Source organism: Aspergillus versicolor, assembly GCF_001890125.1.
Source record: "Aspergillus versicolor CBS 583.65 unplaced genomic scaffold ASPVEscaffold_3, whole genome shotgun sequence".
In the NCBI taxonomy this organism is placed as follows: Eukaryota; Fungi; Ascomycota; class Eurotiomycetes; order Eurotiales; family Aspergillaceae; genus Aspergillus; species Aspergillus versicolor.
Genome location: NW_024467526.1, coordinates 133207 through 149186, shown reverse-complemented (window position 1 = coordinate 149186; position 15980 = coordinate 133207). Strand labels below are relative to the sequence as shown.

General features: G+C 60.2%; 1 protein-coding gene across 1 annotated transcript in view; it reads right to left on the bottom strand.

The window, feature by feature from the left end:
- Positions 1-15980, bottom strand: part of ASPVEDRAFT_60557 (uncharacterized protein) — a gene marked incomplete at its 3' end in the record, with an annotated part of 16658 nt that extends 678 nt beyond the window's left edge. Inside the window, exon 1 of the mRNA XM_040815536.1 lies at positions 3-15980. Coding sequence (XP_040665358.1) covers positions 3-15788 — 15786 coding nt within the window. The remainder of the gene's footprint in view (positions 1-2) is intronic.

Sequence of the window (15980 nt, the reverse complement as noted above, 5' to 3'; positions counted from 1 at the left end):
ACCTCGGTGGGATCATGCGAGCTCAGAGCCTCAAAGTGAAGAGCCATATCAGTAACGCTCTGTGCTGAGCTGCGCTGGATGGACATCATAGTGTTGAACAAGGCCCGGCCTCCGAGATTCAGCCGGTGCTGGATGTCGGCCAGCGAGCAGTGCTGGTACTCCATGGCACGAAGCTGGTCCGCGTGGACCTGGCGCAAAAGGTCGGCGATGCTCATGGCCGGATCGACAACCATCCGGGCAACGAGCATGTTGATGAAGGGGCCGACAGTTTCGTTGATGTCCTGCAGCGCCACATCTCGCCCAGATGCCAGCGAGCCGAAGCAAATGTCGTGCTGGCGCACAAACACCCGCAGGACCAGCCCCCAGGCTGTCTTGAGCACGCTGGCGACGGTCACTGCGGTTGCCTGCGAGATCTGCTGCATCTGCGAGCCAGACACCTGCACCTGGATATCCGCGCGCCGTAGCTCACGGCCCTCGGAGTGCTCGTAGGACAGAGGGAAATGACACGGCTCGATGCCCTTGAGGTGGGTGGTCCAGTGCTCGATCGCGGTGTCTGCACCCACAGATCGGAGATAGGCAATGTAGCTGCTGTACAGTGGGCCGCGTGCACGGGGCAGCTGGCGAGCATAGGCGCGGCTCACGTCGTGCAAGATAAGACCCATGGATACAGCGTCGATGAGTGCATGATTGATCTCGAAACTGCAGTAGACCTCGCCGTCCATTCCCTTGAAGACGATCAGACGGTGTGCTGGACTGGCCGGGTCTTTGGCAGCGGTCGGTAGCGCTGCGAGCCTCCTCAGCATATCAGGACGGTCGACGCAGTGGAGGAGCGTGGTGGGCGCTTGCACTTGACGCAGGACGACCTGGTCAAACATGTTGCCTTCGGACACCCCGTCGATAAAGAAGGTTCGCAGTGCAGCATGACGGTCGACCACGTGTTGCCAGGCGGCGAACAGCTGCTCGACATCGACTGGGGCTCCTGATATTTGGGATGCGACTTCAAAGGTGAATCTTACTTCATACGCACCCGGTGTGAGGCGCTGCGCCAGAAGCAGACCTTGCTGGACGGGCGAGCAAGGATAAATGTCCTCGATAGCACTGAATGGGTCGTCGCCGTGCTGCCCGAAAAGGGACTGCTGCTGAGCGAGACGATCGAGGCCCTCGTACGGCAGGGGCAGGAGAGGAAAGTCGCTCCGGGTGGGACGAGGGGGTGTCGCAAGGAGAAGGCTGCTGACTTCCTGTGTCGATCGTGCAAACTCGGCCGTCCATCGCCCGATCATGTCCTGGTGCAGGCAGTTGGCAGGGAATGTGAAGTCAAAGGCAACCAGCTGCTGCACAACCATGGACGAGACTTCAATGACGGCCATGCGGGGAGTCGCAGGGCCAATGTCGGCGGCGATATCGAGTCCATCGCGGGCCTCGGGTTGAAGGAGGCTCTCGGCGGTTTCCAACTGCTGGTACTGGCCCTGGAAGTTGAACAGCAGCTCCATCTGGCTGTGCCCGGCAAAGGCGGCCTGTCCCTCCGGCGTCAAGTACCGGGCAGTGAAGTATTCCCAGCCGTTGGCCGGAGTCGATCGGCGGCGATCCTTGACAAGGCGGACCAGGTCGACTGGGCTGGTCATCTCGCTGGCCGCCACGTACAGCGGCATCAGGGTGGTGAACCAGCCGACGGTGGTCGAAAGGTCGATCGAGTCGTCCCAGGGTTCACGCCCGTGACTCTCACTGAACACGGCAGGCATCTCGCGCAGACTGCCAAAGACCTTGTGGAAGGATAGCAGGAGCGAGGCGAGCAGAACATCGCTCGTGTCAGTGCGCAAGGCTCTGTGGACAGCAGGTTCCAGCAAAGTGGCACTGGCAGCCTTGTCCAGCGTGAAGCGCCGGTTTGTCGCAGTCGCATGCAAGTTCGCCCCCTCGTCAAGACCCCAGAAGGCGAGATCTGACACCGCAATCGCACGCGGCAGGACCTTCTCGGGGTGCGTCAATGAGCGACGGGCATAGGCCTCTTGTGCACGGAGCCACGGCTGGAAGGACAGGCTGGGGGACAAGGCTGAAGGCGGTTCACGGTGAGCAAGAAGAGCCTCCAGGTCCTGCAGAATGATGCGCCAGGAGACGAGATCGATGACCAGATGGTGCGCGACCATGAACAGCACCTGTGCGCCCTCGAACTCGAATCCATTGACCGCGAAGACTGGCCCCTGGCGGATATCGATACTCGTCTGTGTCCGGGTGATGATCTGGTTCATTTCTTCCCTCGTCTGTGCCCTGTAGTGAGTATATGCGTGGGGTTGTTGGGCTGCCACGAGCTGGTGCCAGCCACCCACCACGTCTGTGGCCGATTGGAATCGGGCGCGGAGCATCGAATGCATCTCGACCACCCTGCGCACGGCATCTTCGATATGGCCGCTCGCAAGGGGCTCCCGGAGGCGTAGAAGGAAGCTCTGGTTGAAGTGCGTGGGCTGACCGCGCGAGAGCTCAAAGTAAAACTGCTGCATGGGCGACAGACTGAAGGGGGTGTTGATGGCGTCCGCCTGGCTCGTGTGGGCGATGGACAGCTCCCTAGCAGGACGAATGCTGTGGCCCAGATCCGCCATTGAGCGCGCTTGCAGGATCTGCTTGACGGAGACCATCCACCCTTGACTGCGCAGGCGTGCGGTGAGTTGCATCGCGGTGATGGAGTCGCCTCCCAGGGCAACGAACGGCTTATTGATGGCGATGAGGTCAGTGGGCTTGTTCAGTATCTCCGACACGCTCGTCTGCAGTTGCTCCTCGACCAGGGTGCGAGGCACCATGTGGTCCATCTCCTCCTCGGCCACGCTCACGGCGGCTTCAAAGGTCTGGCCTTCCATCTCGGCCAGCCACTGCATCAGGCGAGGGCGATCGTACTTGCCGGAGCGGTTCAGAGGCAGCCGCTGCACCACCAGCCACGCGGAGGGCACCATATACCCGGGGAGGGCATCGGCAATCATTGAACGAACAAGCCCGAGCTGTTGCCGGATCAGGCGGCTGTCACTATGGGGCAGCAGAGAGATGCTCGAATCGGTCATATCCGCCATCGCAGCGGCGGCTCTGAGGGAGACAATCGCGACCAGACGACCCTTGGCGACCCCAGCAGTGGGCAGCAAGACGGCGCCATCCTGCACCTCCTCCCCGGAGAGGAGGTGGTGCTCGATCTCGCCCATTTCGACTCGCTGCCCATTGACCTTGACCTGGCTGTCGTTGCGACCCAGATAGTCGATTGTCCCGTCGGCCGCATTGTATCGAACGAGATCGCCGGTCTTGTACATGCGTCTCGCCATTGCGCCTGGCTCTCTGCTCGAGGCCCAGTCGGGGTCGAGGGTGAAGCGCTCAGCGGTCTTTGCAGGGTCATTGAGGTAGCCGCGAGCAAGGAGAGGGCCCTCAATGACCAGCTCTCCCACACAGCCAACGGCAGCCAGTTTGTGGACGTTGTCAGGCTCGACGATCCAGAGACGACTAGATAATCCTTTGCCGATGTTGGACGGGCGCCGCTCGGGATTGTCAACTTGTCCGTTCCACGAGCAGTAGATCGTGCTCTCGGCTGGGCCATAGCAGTTGCTGAAGCGATCCAGGGCAGCTTCGGTGGAGCTCCAGATCCGGCGAACCTTCTCGGTGACGGCCTCGCCGGCGAGAGTTAGCGATTTCAGCGTCGGCACCTCTCGTGGATTCAGCAGCTGTGCTACTGTTGGGGTCAGGCAGGCGGACGTCACGCCCATCTGGTTGACTGCACCGGCGAGGTTGTTGAAGCGCTGGTCCTCACTGACCACGCACACGCACCCACCGTTGGTCAGCGTCGTGAAGATGTCTTGGATGCTGATGTCGAAGGTGTACGAGGCGAATTGAAGAACGCGCACACCGGGTTGAAAGCCGAGCGCAGGGCCGTGGGCGGCCATGCTAGACGCCACATTCGAATGTTCGAGGACAACGCCCTTTGGTGTGCCCGTGCTTCCAGATGTATAGATCACAAAGGCTGCATTTTCTGGCGATGCCGGCTTCATGCGTTGGAGGGCAGTCAGCATCGACCCGGTGAAGGAAGGCTGCTTGCTGCACGCTTCCCGATCAACCACAATGCACTCTTCGACGAGCGGGCGCATTTCTTGTGCAATGGTCTCCAACCCGGCGAGGACGATGCGTGCCCCGGTGTCGTGGATAATGGTCTCTCTGCGGCTCAGAGGGTGCGAAGGGTCGAGGGCCACGCAGGCACCGCCGGCCTTGAGGATCGCCAGCATGCCGACAATCGCCCACATCGACTTGTCAAAGCACACAGGCACAATGGCCTCAGCACCGATTCCCTTGCCTACCAGCTGCAGAGCGAGCTGCGTGGCTAAGGCATCTAGCTCTGCGTAAGTGCAGTCCCCATCCCACGCGCAAATCGCAGGTGCGTCCGGAGAAGCCTGGGATTGACGCTCAAAGAGGTGGTGCACCAGGGCCTCTCGCGGGGCGAGGCTGCCTGCATTCCAGGCCTCGATCTGCTGCAGATCATACGTGCTGACGAGACTGATCTCGGAGAGCCTGCATGTGTCGGTCTGTTGCACGTTGTGCAGCTGCTGCAGGACATGCTCGAACTGATGCAGGACATGGATCATCTGCGCTGGAGGCAGGGCCGTCTCGTCGTAGTCCGCCGTCACGGCGACATGATCCCTGTGGGCAACGCATTCCAAGACCAAACTGTACGTGTGGAATCCAGTATCCCCGGCCTGGTCCGGACCTGCCAGTTCCTTGCGTTGCAGTCCAATGGACGATTCAGGGATCTCCTCTTCTCCAGCAGCGTGAATGACGAGCAGATCCTGGAAATCACACGCGGCCTGGGCCTCGGCACTCAGCTGCCGGATTCGCTGCAACCCAGTGTGCTCGTACGCGATCATGTCGGCGGCCTGTTGCTGCAGCCGTTGTAGGAATTCGAGGACCGGAATATCACGATCAAGGCGGACGTGCAAGGGTACGGTGGTGATGGTAGGCCCGCACATTCGGTCGATGTCAACAACCGGCGCATTGCGTCCACTGAGCGTCACACCAAAGGCTCGACTCTCGGCGCCACTATACGCTGCCGACACAATGGCCCAGGCAGCTCGGATGAGGGTCGTTTCGGTGAGTCCAAACCCAGGCGTGGAGGGGATCTGCACGCGGATCTTCGAGGTCCCTTGAACTCGGACCGAGCGTGATGTTGTTGGCGGGGGGAAGCTCGACACAGTCGCCCCGGCCAGCTGTGTCTTCCAGTAATGGTCCTCGGCGGCAGTATCGACGTTCTTGAGGTATCGAAGGAAGTGCGAGTAAGGGGTTGGGGTCGATCGAGCAGCCGTGCTCTTGCGATATATATTCTCAACTTCTCCCACCAACAACGCAACAGTCCATCCATCATAGAGAGCATGGTGGATTGTCCACACAAAATGCCCGCCGACAATCGCAAATCGGACCAGGCTGCGTCCGAAGCCCATTTCCTGCTCCTTGTCGCCGACGAGGAACTGGTCGAGACTGGGGCCCGTGCGCCAGTCGATGGGCGCCGGTCGTAGCACAGCCTGGCAGGTCCCAGCCTGGGGTAAAAAGACAATGCGGGTGCGCAGAATCGGATGTGAATTGACAACCGACTGCCAGCTTGCCTTGAATCGGTCCAAGTCGATGTTTGGCGGCAGGGTAAACAAGTTCTGGTTGATGTACGCCCCCGACTGCTTCTCGGAGAGCGCCATCAGCCCTTCCTGCATGGGGGTGCAAGGGTACACGTCCTCGAGCTGGTCCACAGTCGTTGCGGCCTGAGTGGCAGCCTCTTCTAGGAGGGTCGAGGCTCCTTCCGGCAGCAATTCGAACGGTGCGAGGCTGCCGCTGTCGTCGTCTTCCTGGTCCACCCACTGCGCGGCCTCGGCCATGTGCGCGAGCTGGGGCAGATGGAAGATGTCCGAGACGGTCAGTCGGATTGCCTGCTGGCGCGCGCTGGCAACCAGCTGCATGGCCGCCACCGAGTTCCCTCCGAGATGGAAGAATCGGTCCTGCGTGCCAATGTCCTCTGCGGGGAGACTGAGGAGCTCCGACCACAGCTGCTGCAGCGCCTGCTCCATTGCGGTCGCGGGGGCCCTCTTGGCCTCGTTGCCTGTCTCCAGAGAGAAGGGTCGCAGCTGCTCGCTGCTCATGCAAGAGACGAGGCTGCGCAGTGATTTCCGATCGACCTTGCCGGACGTGTTGAGCGGCAGTTGCTGCAGGGGGATGTAGTGCGAGGGCACCATGTAGACTGGCAGTAGCTTGGAGGCGGCGCTGGCAGCTGCAGCAAACAACGCTCGCGTCTCTGCATGTACATCGAAAATCGAGATGGCATCCACGGAGCCTCCAACTATCACATCGCCCGTAAGCGAGACAAATGCGGCCAGTGACTGCTGGCTGTCGCTGAGCTGGACCAGGTCCACCGCCACTCGGCTGGCTTCGCCCAGGTTGAGCTGCAGGTGGTGCTCGATGTCGCCCAGCTCGATCCGCTGCCCGTGAAGCTTGATCTGGGTGTCTTTGCGACCCAGATAGTCCAGGGTCCCGTCTTCGTTGTATGCGACCAAGTCGCCCGTGGCGTAGTACCGAGTAGGGGTTGTGTCGTGGTGCCAGGCTTGACTTCTCCACAAGGGAAGCTCGATGAACGCTGCCTCTGTCCTCTTGGGATCCCCCTGATATCCCGGGGACACGAGGGGACCACCGACCATCAATTCACCGGGGCTTCCGATCGGGGCCAGCCGGTGGTGGTTCTGCGGGTCAACCACAAAGTGCGAGCTTGCCAGGGGGCGCCCGATGTTGCAGGGAGACTGGCCTGCAGCGCCGACCTGCCCGTTCCACGCACAGTAAATGGTACATTCGGCGGGTCCATAGCAGTTGTGGAATCCGGTGAGACTCGTGCCCTGCGACCAGAGCTCGATCGCCTTCTGGGACACGGCTTCACCCGCGAGGACCAGAGTACGTAGCGTAGGCACCTCTGCTGGCGAGAGAAGCGATGCGACCGTCGGAGTCAGGCATGCAAAGTTGACTGCTTTTGCTCTCATGAAACCCGAGAGATTGTTCATCCGTTGCCCATCGGAGGGAATGCAGACGCAGGCGCCGCGGGTCAGCGAGGTAAAGACATCCTGGATGCTAATGTCGAAGACAAATGCAGCGAACTGCAACACGCGCGTGCCTGCTGCAATACCTAGGGCATTTCCATGCGCCTCTATGCTAGTGCAGACGGATTCATGGGTCAGAATCACCCCCTTGGGGACACCGGTACTGCCGGACGTGTAGATAATAAAGGCAGGCGATGCTGGATCCACGTCGGGGAGGGTCTGGCGGGCAGGGGCCAGCGATTGCACTGTACCTTCGTCAATGCTCATCTGGGTTAAGCCGAGGTCGTCACAGTGAGATGCACACGATCTAGCAGTCAGAGCGACCCTGGCCCCAGTGTGCTCGAGGATGAGTCGATGGCGGTCCTTGGGATGGGCAGGATCCAGGGAAACAGCAGTTGCACCAGCCTTGAGGATAGCAAGGAAGGCCACGACAATCCATGCAGACTTGGGGAAGAGGATTGGCACCCTGGATCCTGGTGTGACTCCCATCCTCTGCACATGAGCCGCGAGTCTCGTGGACCACTCGTCCAATTCCCGGTAGCTGATCTGGCAATCCCACGCATCCACCGCGGGGGCATCGGGCTGGAGGGTGGCCTGGTGACGGAAGAGGTCGTGAACAGTGCTGTGCAAGACGCCCGTGACGGTTGGAGCCCATTGACGGATCTGGTTGTGGTCGTGCGCACCAACCATCTTCAACGAGCCGATGGCAGCAGAGGGCTGCTGGATCAGCGAGTGCAGGATGGCTGTCATGGAAGAAGCAACATGCGAGACCTGCCAGCGGGAAATGGTGCCCGGCCAGTGCGTGATGGATGCTCGCGAGCCGTGGTCGGACAGCTGAACATTGACCGTCAAGTCGAACTCGGTGGGATCGTGCGAGGCAAGGCTCTTAAAGGAGAGGTGCGAGGGGCTGCTCAGACTTCCTGCTCCGCCTGCACTGAGTCTCTGCACGGAGAGCATGGTGTTGAAGAGCGCGGTGCCACTCATCCCCAGCGACTGCTGGACTCGACCCAGCGGCACATGCTGGTGGTCCAGGGCGGCGAGATAGCCTTGTTGAGTCGTTCGCAGCACATCGACTGCGTTGAAAGTGCCTTCGAGCTGCATGCGGCAGACGAGCATGTTGATGAGCGGCCCAACGGTCGAGTCAATCCCTGGAACGGGAATGTCTCTTCCAGCAACCAGATATCCAAAGGCCACGTCGCTAGTCATGGTGAAGCTCTGCAGGACAAGGCCCCAGACAGTCTGGAAGATGTTGGCGGCGGTAACCCGGTGGGCGCTGCAGAAGGACTGGATGGCCTCGTGGTCGAGGTTGAGGTCGATCTCCGTCACATTGAGCTCCTTTGCCTCGTGCAGCGACGGCCGAGAGGGGAAATGGCAGGGCTGGATGCCGCTCAAATATTCGGTCCAGTACTGCAGGGCAGCATCCACCGATTTCGATTGCACATAGCTGATGTAGTCGCGATACGGAGTGGCAGGGAGATGGTCGAGGGCTCCGCGGTATGCCGCATCGATGTCCCTGAGCAGGATCGACAATGATTCCGCATCCATGAGGGCGTGGTTCATCTCCAGTTTGAAAAAGAGACGCCCTTCGCGGGTGCTGCACACCGTCATGCGGTGCGGCAGCTCCGATCGGCTGCTGTACGTGTCGGCCGATGGGCGAGAGAGGACACTGGAGGCCTCTTGTGCGTCCTGCACAGTCTCGACCACAATGGACGGGGTGGGGGAATGAAGAACAACCTGGTCAAAGCTGCCCTCGCCGGAAATGGCAGAGGTGAAGACGGTGCGCAGCATGGGATGGCGACGCACGACAGCCCGCCACGCCTTGACGAATCTCTCTGGCTGCGACGCATTGAGTACCTCGAACTTGAAGCTGGTGCGATACTCGTCTGCACCACGGCCCTGGCTGAGGAGGAGGCCGTGCTGCATCGCAGAGGATGGGTAAATGTCCTCCACCTCGTCAATGCTCTTGACGGCGAGGTCGGCGCTCAGCGCAGCCTCCAACCCGTCGAGAAGACTGTAGTTTAGCGATGGGAGGAGAGGGAAGTCCGCGAGAGTCTTCTGCGCGGGCAGTGATGGGAGCTCGCGGGCCATGCGCTTCAGAGACGCCTCGGTGAAGTGGAACCATTGCCTGATTCCATCCTGCCGATCCATGTAGCGACTGTGGGTGAGGATCAGAGTTGCCTGCCCGTCTGTGATCCTGGTGTTGATCTCGAAGAGAGCCATCCGGGGCACGTTATTGGCCACGTCGGAGTAGCCTGGGACATCTTGGATGTTTCCTTGCTTGAACATCCCCTCATTGCGGGTCATGCCGCGGAAATGGCCGAGATAGTTGAACAGAATCTCCATTGGCCGGTGGCCTGGGCCCCGGTTGGAGTACGTCGAGGCGAGATAGCTTTGCGTACTCAGGCGCTGCCGCCGGTCTTTGGCCCAGCGGATGGTGTTGACGAGATCAGCAGCGTCGGGGACGTGGACGGGTGTGATGGCAGTGAACCAGCCGACGGTTTTGGTGATGTCGACCTGCTGCTCGTCGGCATCGCGTCCGTGGCCCTCCACGAAGACGGTTGGGAGTTGGCGCTGGGTGAATGTCAGGCCGAAAGCGTGGGTCACGGCCGCGACGAAGAGATCGGTGATGTTGGTGTTGAAGACCCGGTGGCACTCGCTCAGCAGGACCTTGGTGGTGCTCTGGTCCAGCGTGAATATCTCCACCACAGCGTCCCCGTAGGTGTTGGGCTTGTCTTCTCCACCCCAGTACCCCTTGGGGGGCTCCGAGACGGGGAAGTCAATCTCGGCGCGTGGAGCCTGGGCTTGGAGCTGGACCCAGGACTGGTACGGGAAGGCGTTGACGACAGGGGCTTCGATCTCTGGGGATAGGGCGTCCTCGAGTGCGGTGAGGATCAGTTGCCAGGAAACCATGTCGACGACCAGGTGGTGCGCCGCGAGATAGAGCACTCGCGACCCGTCATCGAGCTCGAACCAGTTGGCGGCGAAGACGGGTCCGTTCTGGATGTCGAGGGAGGCCTGCGTACGCACAATGGCCTCGTCCATCTCGTGTCGCCTGCATGCTGTGTAGTCGTTGAATGCATACGCGGCGACGGAAGCAGAGCTGACGAGCTGCTTCCACCCGCTGGCCGACGGGGTAAAGCGGGCTCGAAGCATAGAGTGAGCCATCACAATCGAGTCGAGCGCAGTGCGGACCTGCTTGCCTGTGCATTGAGCAGTGCACTGAACCAGCACGCTCTGGTTGAAGTGGCTGGAGGGTTTGTCGTCCGAGATGGCCATGAACATCTGTTGGATGGGCGACAGATCAAAGACTGAATCCGCTGGATCTTGCCACAGGTCGACAGCGGCCTCCAGCTGCTTTGCGCGGTCGCAGAGCTCGAAGATGCTCTGGCTCTGGAGGATGTCCTGCACGCGGATTCCGAGCCCCTTCTTGCGGGCCTGCGAAACAAGCTGCATCGCGCTGATCGAATCACCGCCCAAAGCGATGAACGGCCGGTTGAAGTGAACCTGCTCCGGTTCGAGGCCCAGTACTCTTGCCAGAGCAGCCTGCAGTCGGCGTTGCGCGGCCGAGCTTAGCTGATCTGCTCCTCCACCCCGTGCCTGTAGACGGTCTGCAGCAAGTACGGTCTCTTGTTGCATGTCTTGAAGCCACGCCGCAATGCGGGATCGGTCGAGCTTGCCGGAAAGAGACATTGGAATGGTCTCGACTGGAAGCCACACGGTTGGTACCATATAAGGCGGCAAGCTCGAGGCCAGAGCCTGACGCACTTGGTTGAGCTGGGCAGCCACTGCCTCTCGATGGGCGTCGGCAACCAGATTCAACTCCGAGGATCCGGGTTGGTCAAAGTCACGGAAAGAGACGACCGCGGCGATTCGGTCCTTGCAAGCTCCAGACTTGGGGAGAAGCGCCATGGCGTTGGCCACCTGCTCCTGGCGGGAGAGGTGGTAGTCGATCTCGGACAGCTCTAGTCGTTGGCCATGCAGTTTGACCTGTGAGTCTTTACGGCCCACATAGTCCAGGGTGCCATCCTCGTTATAGCGAACCAGATCTCCAGTGCGGTACAGGCGACGGCCAACCTTGACTCCGTCGACAAGCGCCCACTCCGGATCGACGATGAATGACAGGGCCGTCTTCTCGGGGTCGTTCAGATAGCCTCTTGCGAGCAACGGACCCTCGATGAGAAGTTCGCCAGTGCTTCCCAGCGGCGCCAGTCGGTGGTGGTTCGTGATCTCCGCCACCCAGAGTAAGCTCGAGATGGGGTCGCCGATATTGTACGGCTTGTGTGAGACCCCAAGTCGGGGATTGACCGAGCAGTAAATACTGCATTCAGCCGGGCCATAGCAGTTGTTGAATTGGCCGAGGCCGGAGTCCTTCCAGATGTCAACCACGTTCTGTGGGATCGCTTCCCCTCCCATTGAGAGGGTCTTCAGGCCCGGCACATCGGATGGACGCAGGACGGCTGCGACTGCCGGAGTCAGGAAGGCCCAGTTCACGTTCATGTCACGAATGGCTCCCGCGAGGTCATTCAGGCGCTGGTCTTCGCTCGGCATACAGACGCACCCTCCACGTGTAAGCGTTGTGAAAATGTCCTGGACGCTGGCATCGAAGATGAAGGAGGAGAATTGAAGAACCCGGCTGTTTCCATTGATTCCGACCACGTCGGCGTGGGCAGCCATTGTCGTGCAGAGGGAGCCGTGTTCCAAGACGATTCCCTTGGGAACTCCCGTGCTGCCAGAGGTGTAAATGATGATGGCAGTGTTCTTATGAGTGACACGGGGCAGAATAGAGGTCGATCCCGACAGCCCAGTCGCCTCGAGCAGGTCCAGGAGGTCCTTACTGACGGTAACCACGGCTTGAGGATACCCTTCAAATCGGGAAGCTTGGGACGGGCTGACGACAATGACGCAGGCATCGACCTGTTCGAGGATCGTCTCGTGCCGGCTGCGGGGGTGGGCAGGGTCGAGGGCGACGAATGCACCGCCGGCCTTGAGAATAGCGACCAGCGCTATGACTGCCCATGCAGACTTGTCCGAGCAAAAGGGAACTATGACCTCTGGCCCGACTCCGAGCGCAATCAGATGGCGGGCAAGACTGCTGGATTGGTGCTCCAGCTCCTCGTACGTGAAGCTGGTATCCCAGCCATAAACAGCAGGAGATTTGGGTTTGGCTGATGCCTGCTGGGTGATGAGGTCGTGGATGCAGAAGGGCTCGTAGAGCTCTTGGCCGTTGAATGTCTCGTAGGTGCGCTTCCACTGCTCCAGCTGTGTCTTGTCCCGATGGCTGAAGGTGTCTACTGTTGACAGCAGCGAGGAGGAGCTCGAAACGAGGCTTTCCATCGCCTTGCCGAATGTATGGAGGATACCATTCGCCTCCCAGTCCGAGAGGGCCGGACTCCAGTAACCCACGGTAGCAGTAGTCTCAGAGGTGGCTGTGTTGGACTCGAGCGTAATGGTCACGTCGTACTCGGTGGCATCGTAACCTCCGATTGTCTCGAAGGAGATGGTCGAAAGTCCAGAGGTGGCTGCAATGGCCGGCTGCACGAGCTGAACGCTCATGATACTGTTGAAGAGCGGCTTTCCGCCTATTTGAAGGGCATGCTGGATCTCAGCGATTGAGCAGTAGTGGTACTCTAACGCAGAGAGGTAGTCGCGCTGGACTGCCTTGACCAGGTCGCTGACGGGGGTATCCTCGGACACATCAACCGCCGTTACCAGCATATCAATAAACGGCCCGACAATCTTCTCAATCTGGTTGATGGGGAGTCCTCGCCCGGCAGACACGAAACCAAAAGTGGCGGTTTGGCAGCCAGTGTAGGCACGCAGGGTCAGCGCCCACGCTGCCTGGTACACCGTTGCAGCTGTCACCCGGTGCGTCTGGCAGAAGTGCTGCAGTTCTGCCGACACGGAGCTCATATGGAGGGAAGCAAAGCGAAGTTCACGATCAGGACCGCGCACAGGGCCAGTGACGGGCATGTAGCACGGCTCGATCTGGCGCAGTCGAGTCACCCAATAGTCGAGTGCTGTCCCTGTAGGTTGCGATGCCAGGTATTCAAGATAGCGTCTATACGAGGGTCGTGGGCTGGTGGGCAGCTTGTGATACTCTGCACGCAGGTCCTCCATGATGATGGCGAGGGACGCTGCGTCCATGATCGTGTGGTGGATCTCCAGCTTACACAGCACGCGTCCTGTCGGCGTGGTATATATAGTCAGGAAGTGAGGCGGTGCGTCCATGGCGTTGGGGATATTTTGGATGCTGTGGAGCGCACTGACGGCGTCTTTGTCCTGACCACGAATGATCTGGTGCCGGGGAGCAGCTGCTCTCAGGACGACCTGGAACACATCGCTGGCCTCGAGCGGGCTGTGCATCATGACTGTGCGCAGTGCGGGGTGGTGCGAAACCACTGCCTTCCAGGCCACTGCAAGTCTCTCGCAATCGACCGGATCTTGGCTGGAGGCAGGATGGACTTCGAACACCGTCTCGACCTCGTAAGAACCAGGGTTGAGGCTCTGGCCCATGATAATGCCCCGCTGGATGGGTGAGCAGGGATATACGTCGTCAACATCGGCAAAGGTATTAACCAGCGGCAGCGCCGTGATTGCTTCTTGGACCTGCTTCAAACCCTCATCGTCCACGCCAAGAAGAGAGAAATCACTGAGCGGTCGTTGAACTGGAGCTTTCAGCAGGTCTTCCACCGTTTCGTTCAAGCACTGCTCGTATTCGGCAAGCCATTTGCGAACCTCCTGCACACGCTCGATGGCTGGATCGTACATGAACGAGACGTGAACCTGTCCTTGATTGACGAATGCCGAAATCTCGAACAGCGCAAGCCGGGGCACGCCGGCTCCCACGTCCGGTGCCACATCCCACTGCTCGCCGGAGGCAGCTTGTAGGCTCGCTTGCGGATTGTTGAGCTGCTGGTACTGTCCGAGATAGTTGAACAGGACCTCGAGAGGCCAGTGGCTGCGGAATGCAGCTTGCCCTTGCGGATTCCAGGTGCGACTCGCAAGGTAGGATGAGCCGTTCCCCGGGAGGGCGTTTCGCCACTGCTTGACACGGCCAACCGCATCAACTGGGCCGGGGGGCGGATACTCGGAGCCTGCTGGGTGCATGCGGACCGGAGCCACTGAGGTGAACCAGCCGACGGTGTTGTTGACATCGGCGGATGCAATCCAGGGCTCTCTGCCGTGGCCCTCGGTGTAGACAGTGGGGGCCTCTCGGTCTACAAAGACGCGAGAGAAGGACAACATCAGGGCAGCGATGAAGATGTCTGCCGGACTTGTTCGGAGGCTGTCGTTGGCTGGGCCGAGCAGCAACGCGGTCTGTTCGCTGCTGAGGCTGAAAATGCTCGATTCTGCATGATCGTAGACGAACCTCTTGCCCAACGCACCCCAGTAGCCGTAGTCCGACGCCGGAAGGTCAAATGGCAATGATTCTGTTGGGCCCAGCTGAGTCTCTGCGTGTTCCTTTTGCATCTGCACCCAGGCGGGGAAAGGCATCGTCGCCGGGGTACTAAACTCGTGGACCCGGAGGTAATCTTCTAGATCCTGCAGAATCACTCGCCAGGACATGAGGTCGATTACCAGATGGTGTGCAATGACGAAGAGCACGCGCTCGCCCTCTGGCACCTGGAACAGGTCGGCGCCAATTATCGGGCCACTCGTTACGTTGATGGAGGCTTGCGCAGTCACTGTTGCCTTCTTAACAAGCTGAGGATGAGCATCCTTGTGGAACTTGAACCGATAGGAACTTTCCACGTTGTCGCTGACCAGCTGGCGCCATTCGCCCACCTTGTCTTGGTGGTAGCGAGCACGGAGCATGCCATGTCGCTGCACCACTGCGTGGAGAGCAGCTTCGATTGCATCTGGAGAAACGTCACCAGCAACGCGGAGGAGCATGCTCTGATTGAAGGGAGTAACCTCGTTATCGGACATTTCAAAGTACAGTGCCTGAATGGGCGACAGCTCGAATTTCTGGTTCTCCACGACGGCGACCTCGCTCCAAGGGCTGTGATCGACCCGGAGCCCACGGGCGATGGCAGCGACGGTTTCGCTCTGGAGAACATCGCGGACGTGCGTGGTCAGTCCTCGGGCCCTGCACTTGGTAACCAGCTGCATTGCGGTGATCGAATCACCACCCAGGCTAACGAACGATCGGTTCAAGGCGACCTGGTCCCTGGGGATGTTGAGGACCTCGGCGAGGACGTCCTGGATGCGTGCCTCGCTGCTGCTCGATGGGGTGCAGTGGTCGGTTGTGTGTGTGACACCCATGTGCTTGTCGATTGCAGCCTTGTCGAGCCGGCTCACCAGGGTCTGCACCCTGCGCCGATCGATCTTGTTGGATGTATTCAGGGGAATCCCGTTCACCACCAGCCAGATGCTCGGGACCATGTAGGATGGGAGTGCAGCACTGAGTCTGGTTTGAATGCGGGAGACGATAGACTTGACTTGTCCGCGTCCATTGTCGGAGACAAGCTGGATATCCTCGCCTTGGCGGGCAGAGAGCGAAAGGACCGCAAACAGTCGCCCGCTGTAGGGTCCGCTGGAAGCCAGCAGAGCCACTGCTCCGTGGACGTCTTCGTCGGATACCATGTGGTACTCGACTTCTCCCAGTTCAAGGCGTTGACCGTTGATCTTGGCCTGCGAGTCCTTGCGCCCCAAGTAGTCGAACGACCCATCGGCATTGTAGCAGACGAGATCCCCGGTTTTGTACATGCGTCTTCCCCTGGCGCTACCGAACTGGGCCACCCAGGACGGGTCGGTGATGAAGACGGCATTCGTCTGGTCGGGGCTGTGGAGATAGCCCTGGGCGGACACAATCGGGCCCTCGATCAGGAGCTCTCCGATGCAACCGACCGGAACAAGCTGATTGTGATCAGCCGGGTTTACCAGCCAGACGGGGCCCGC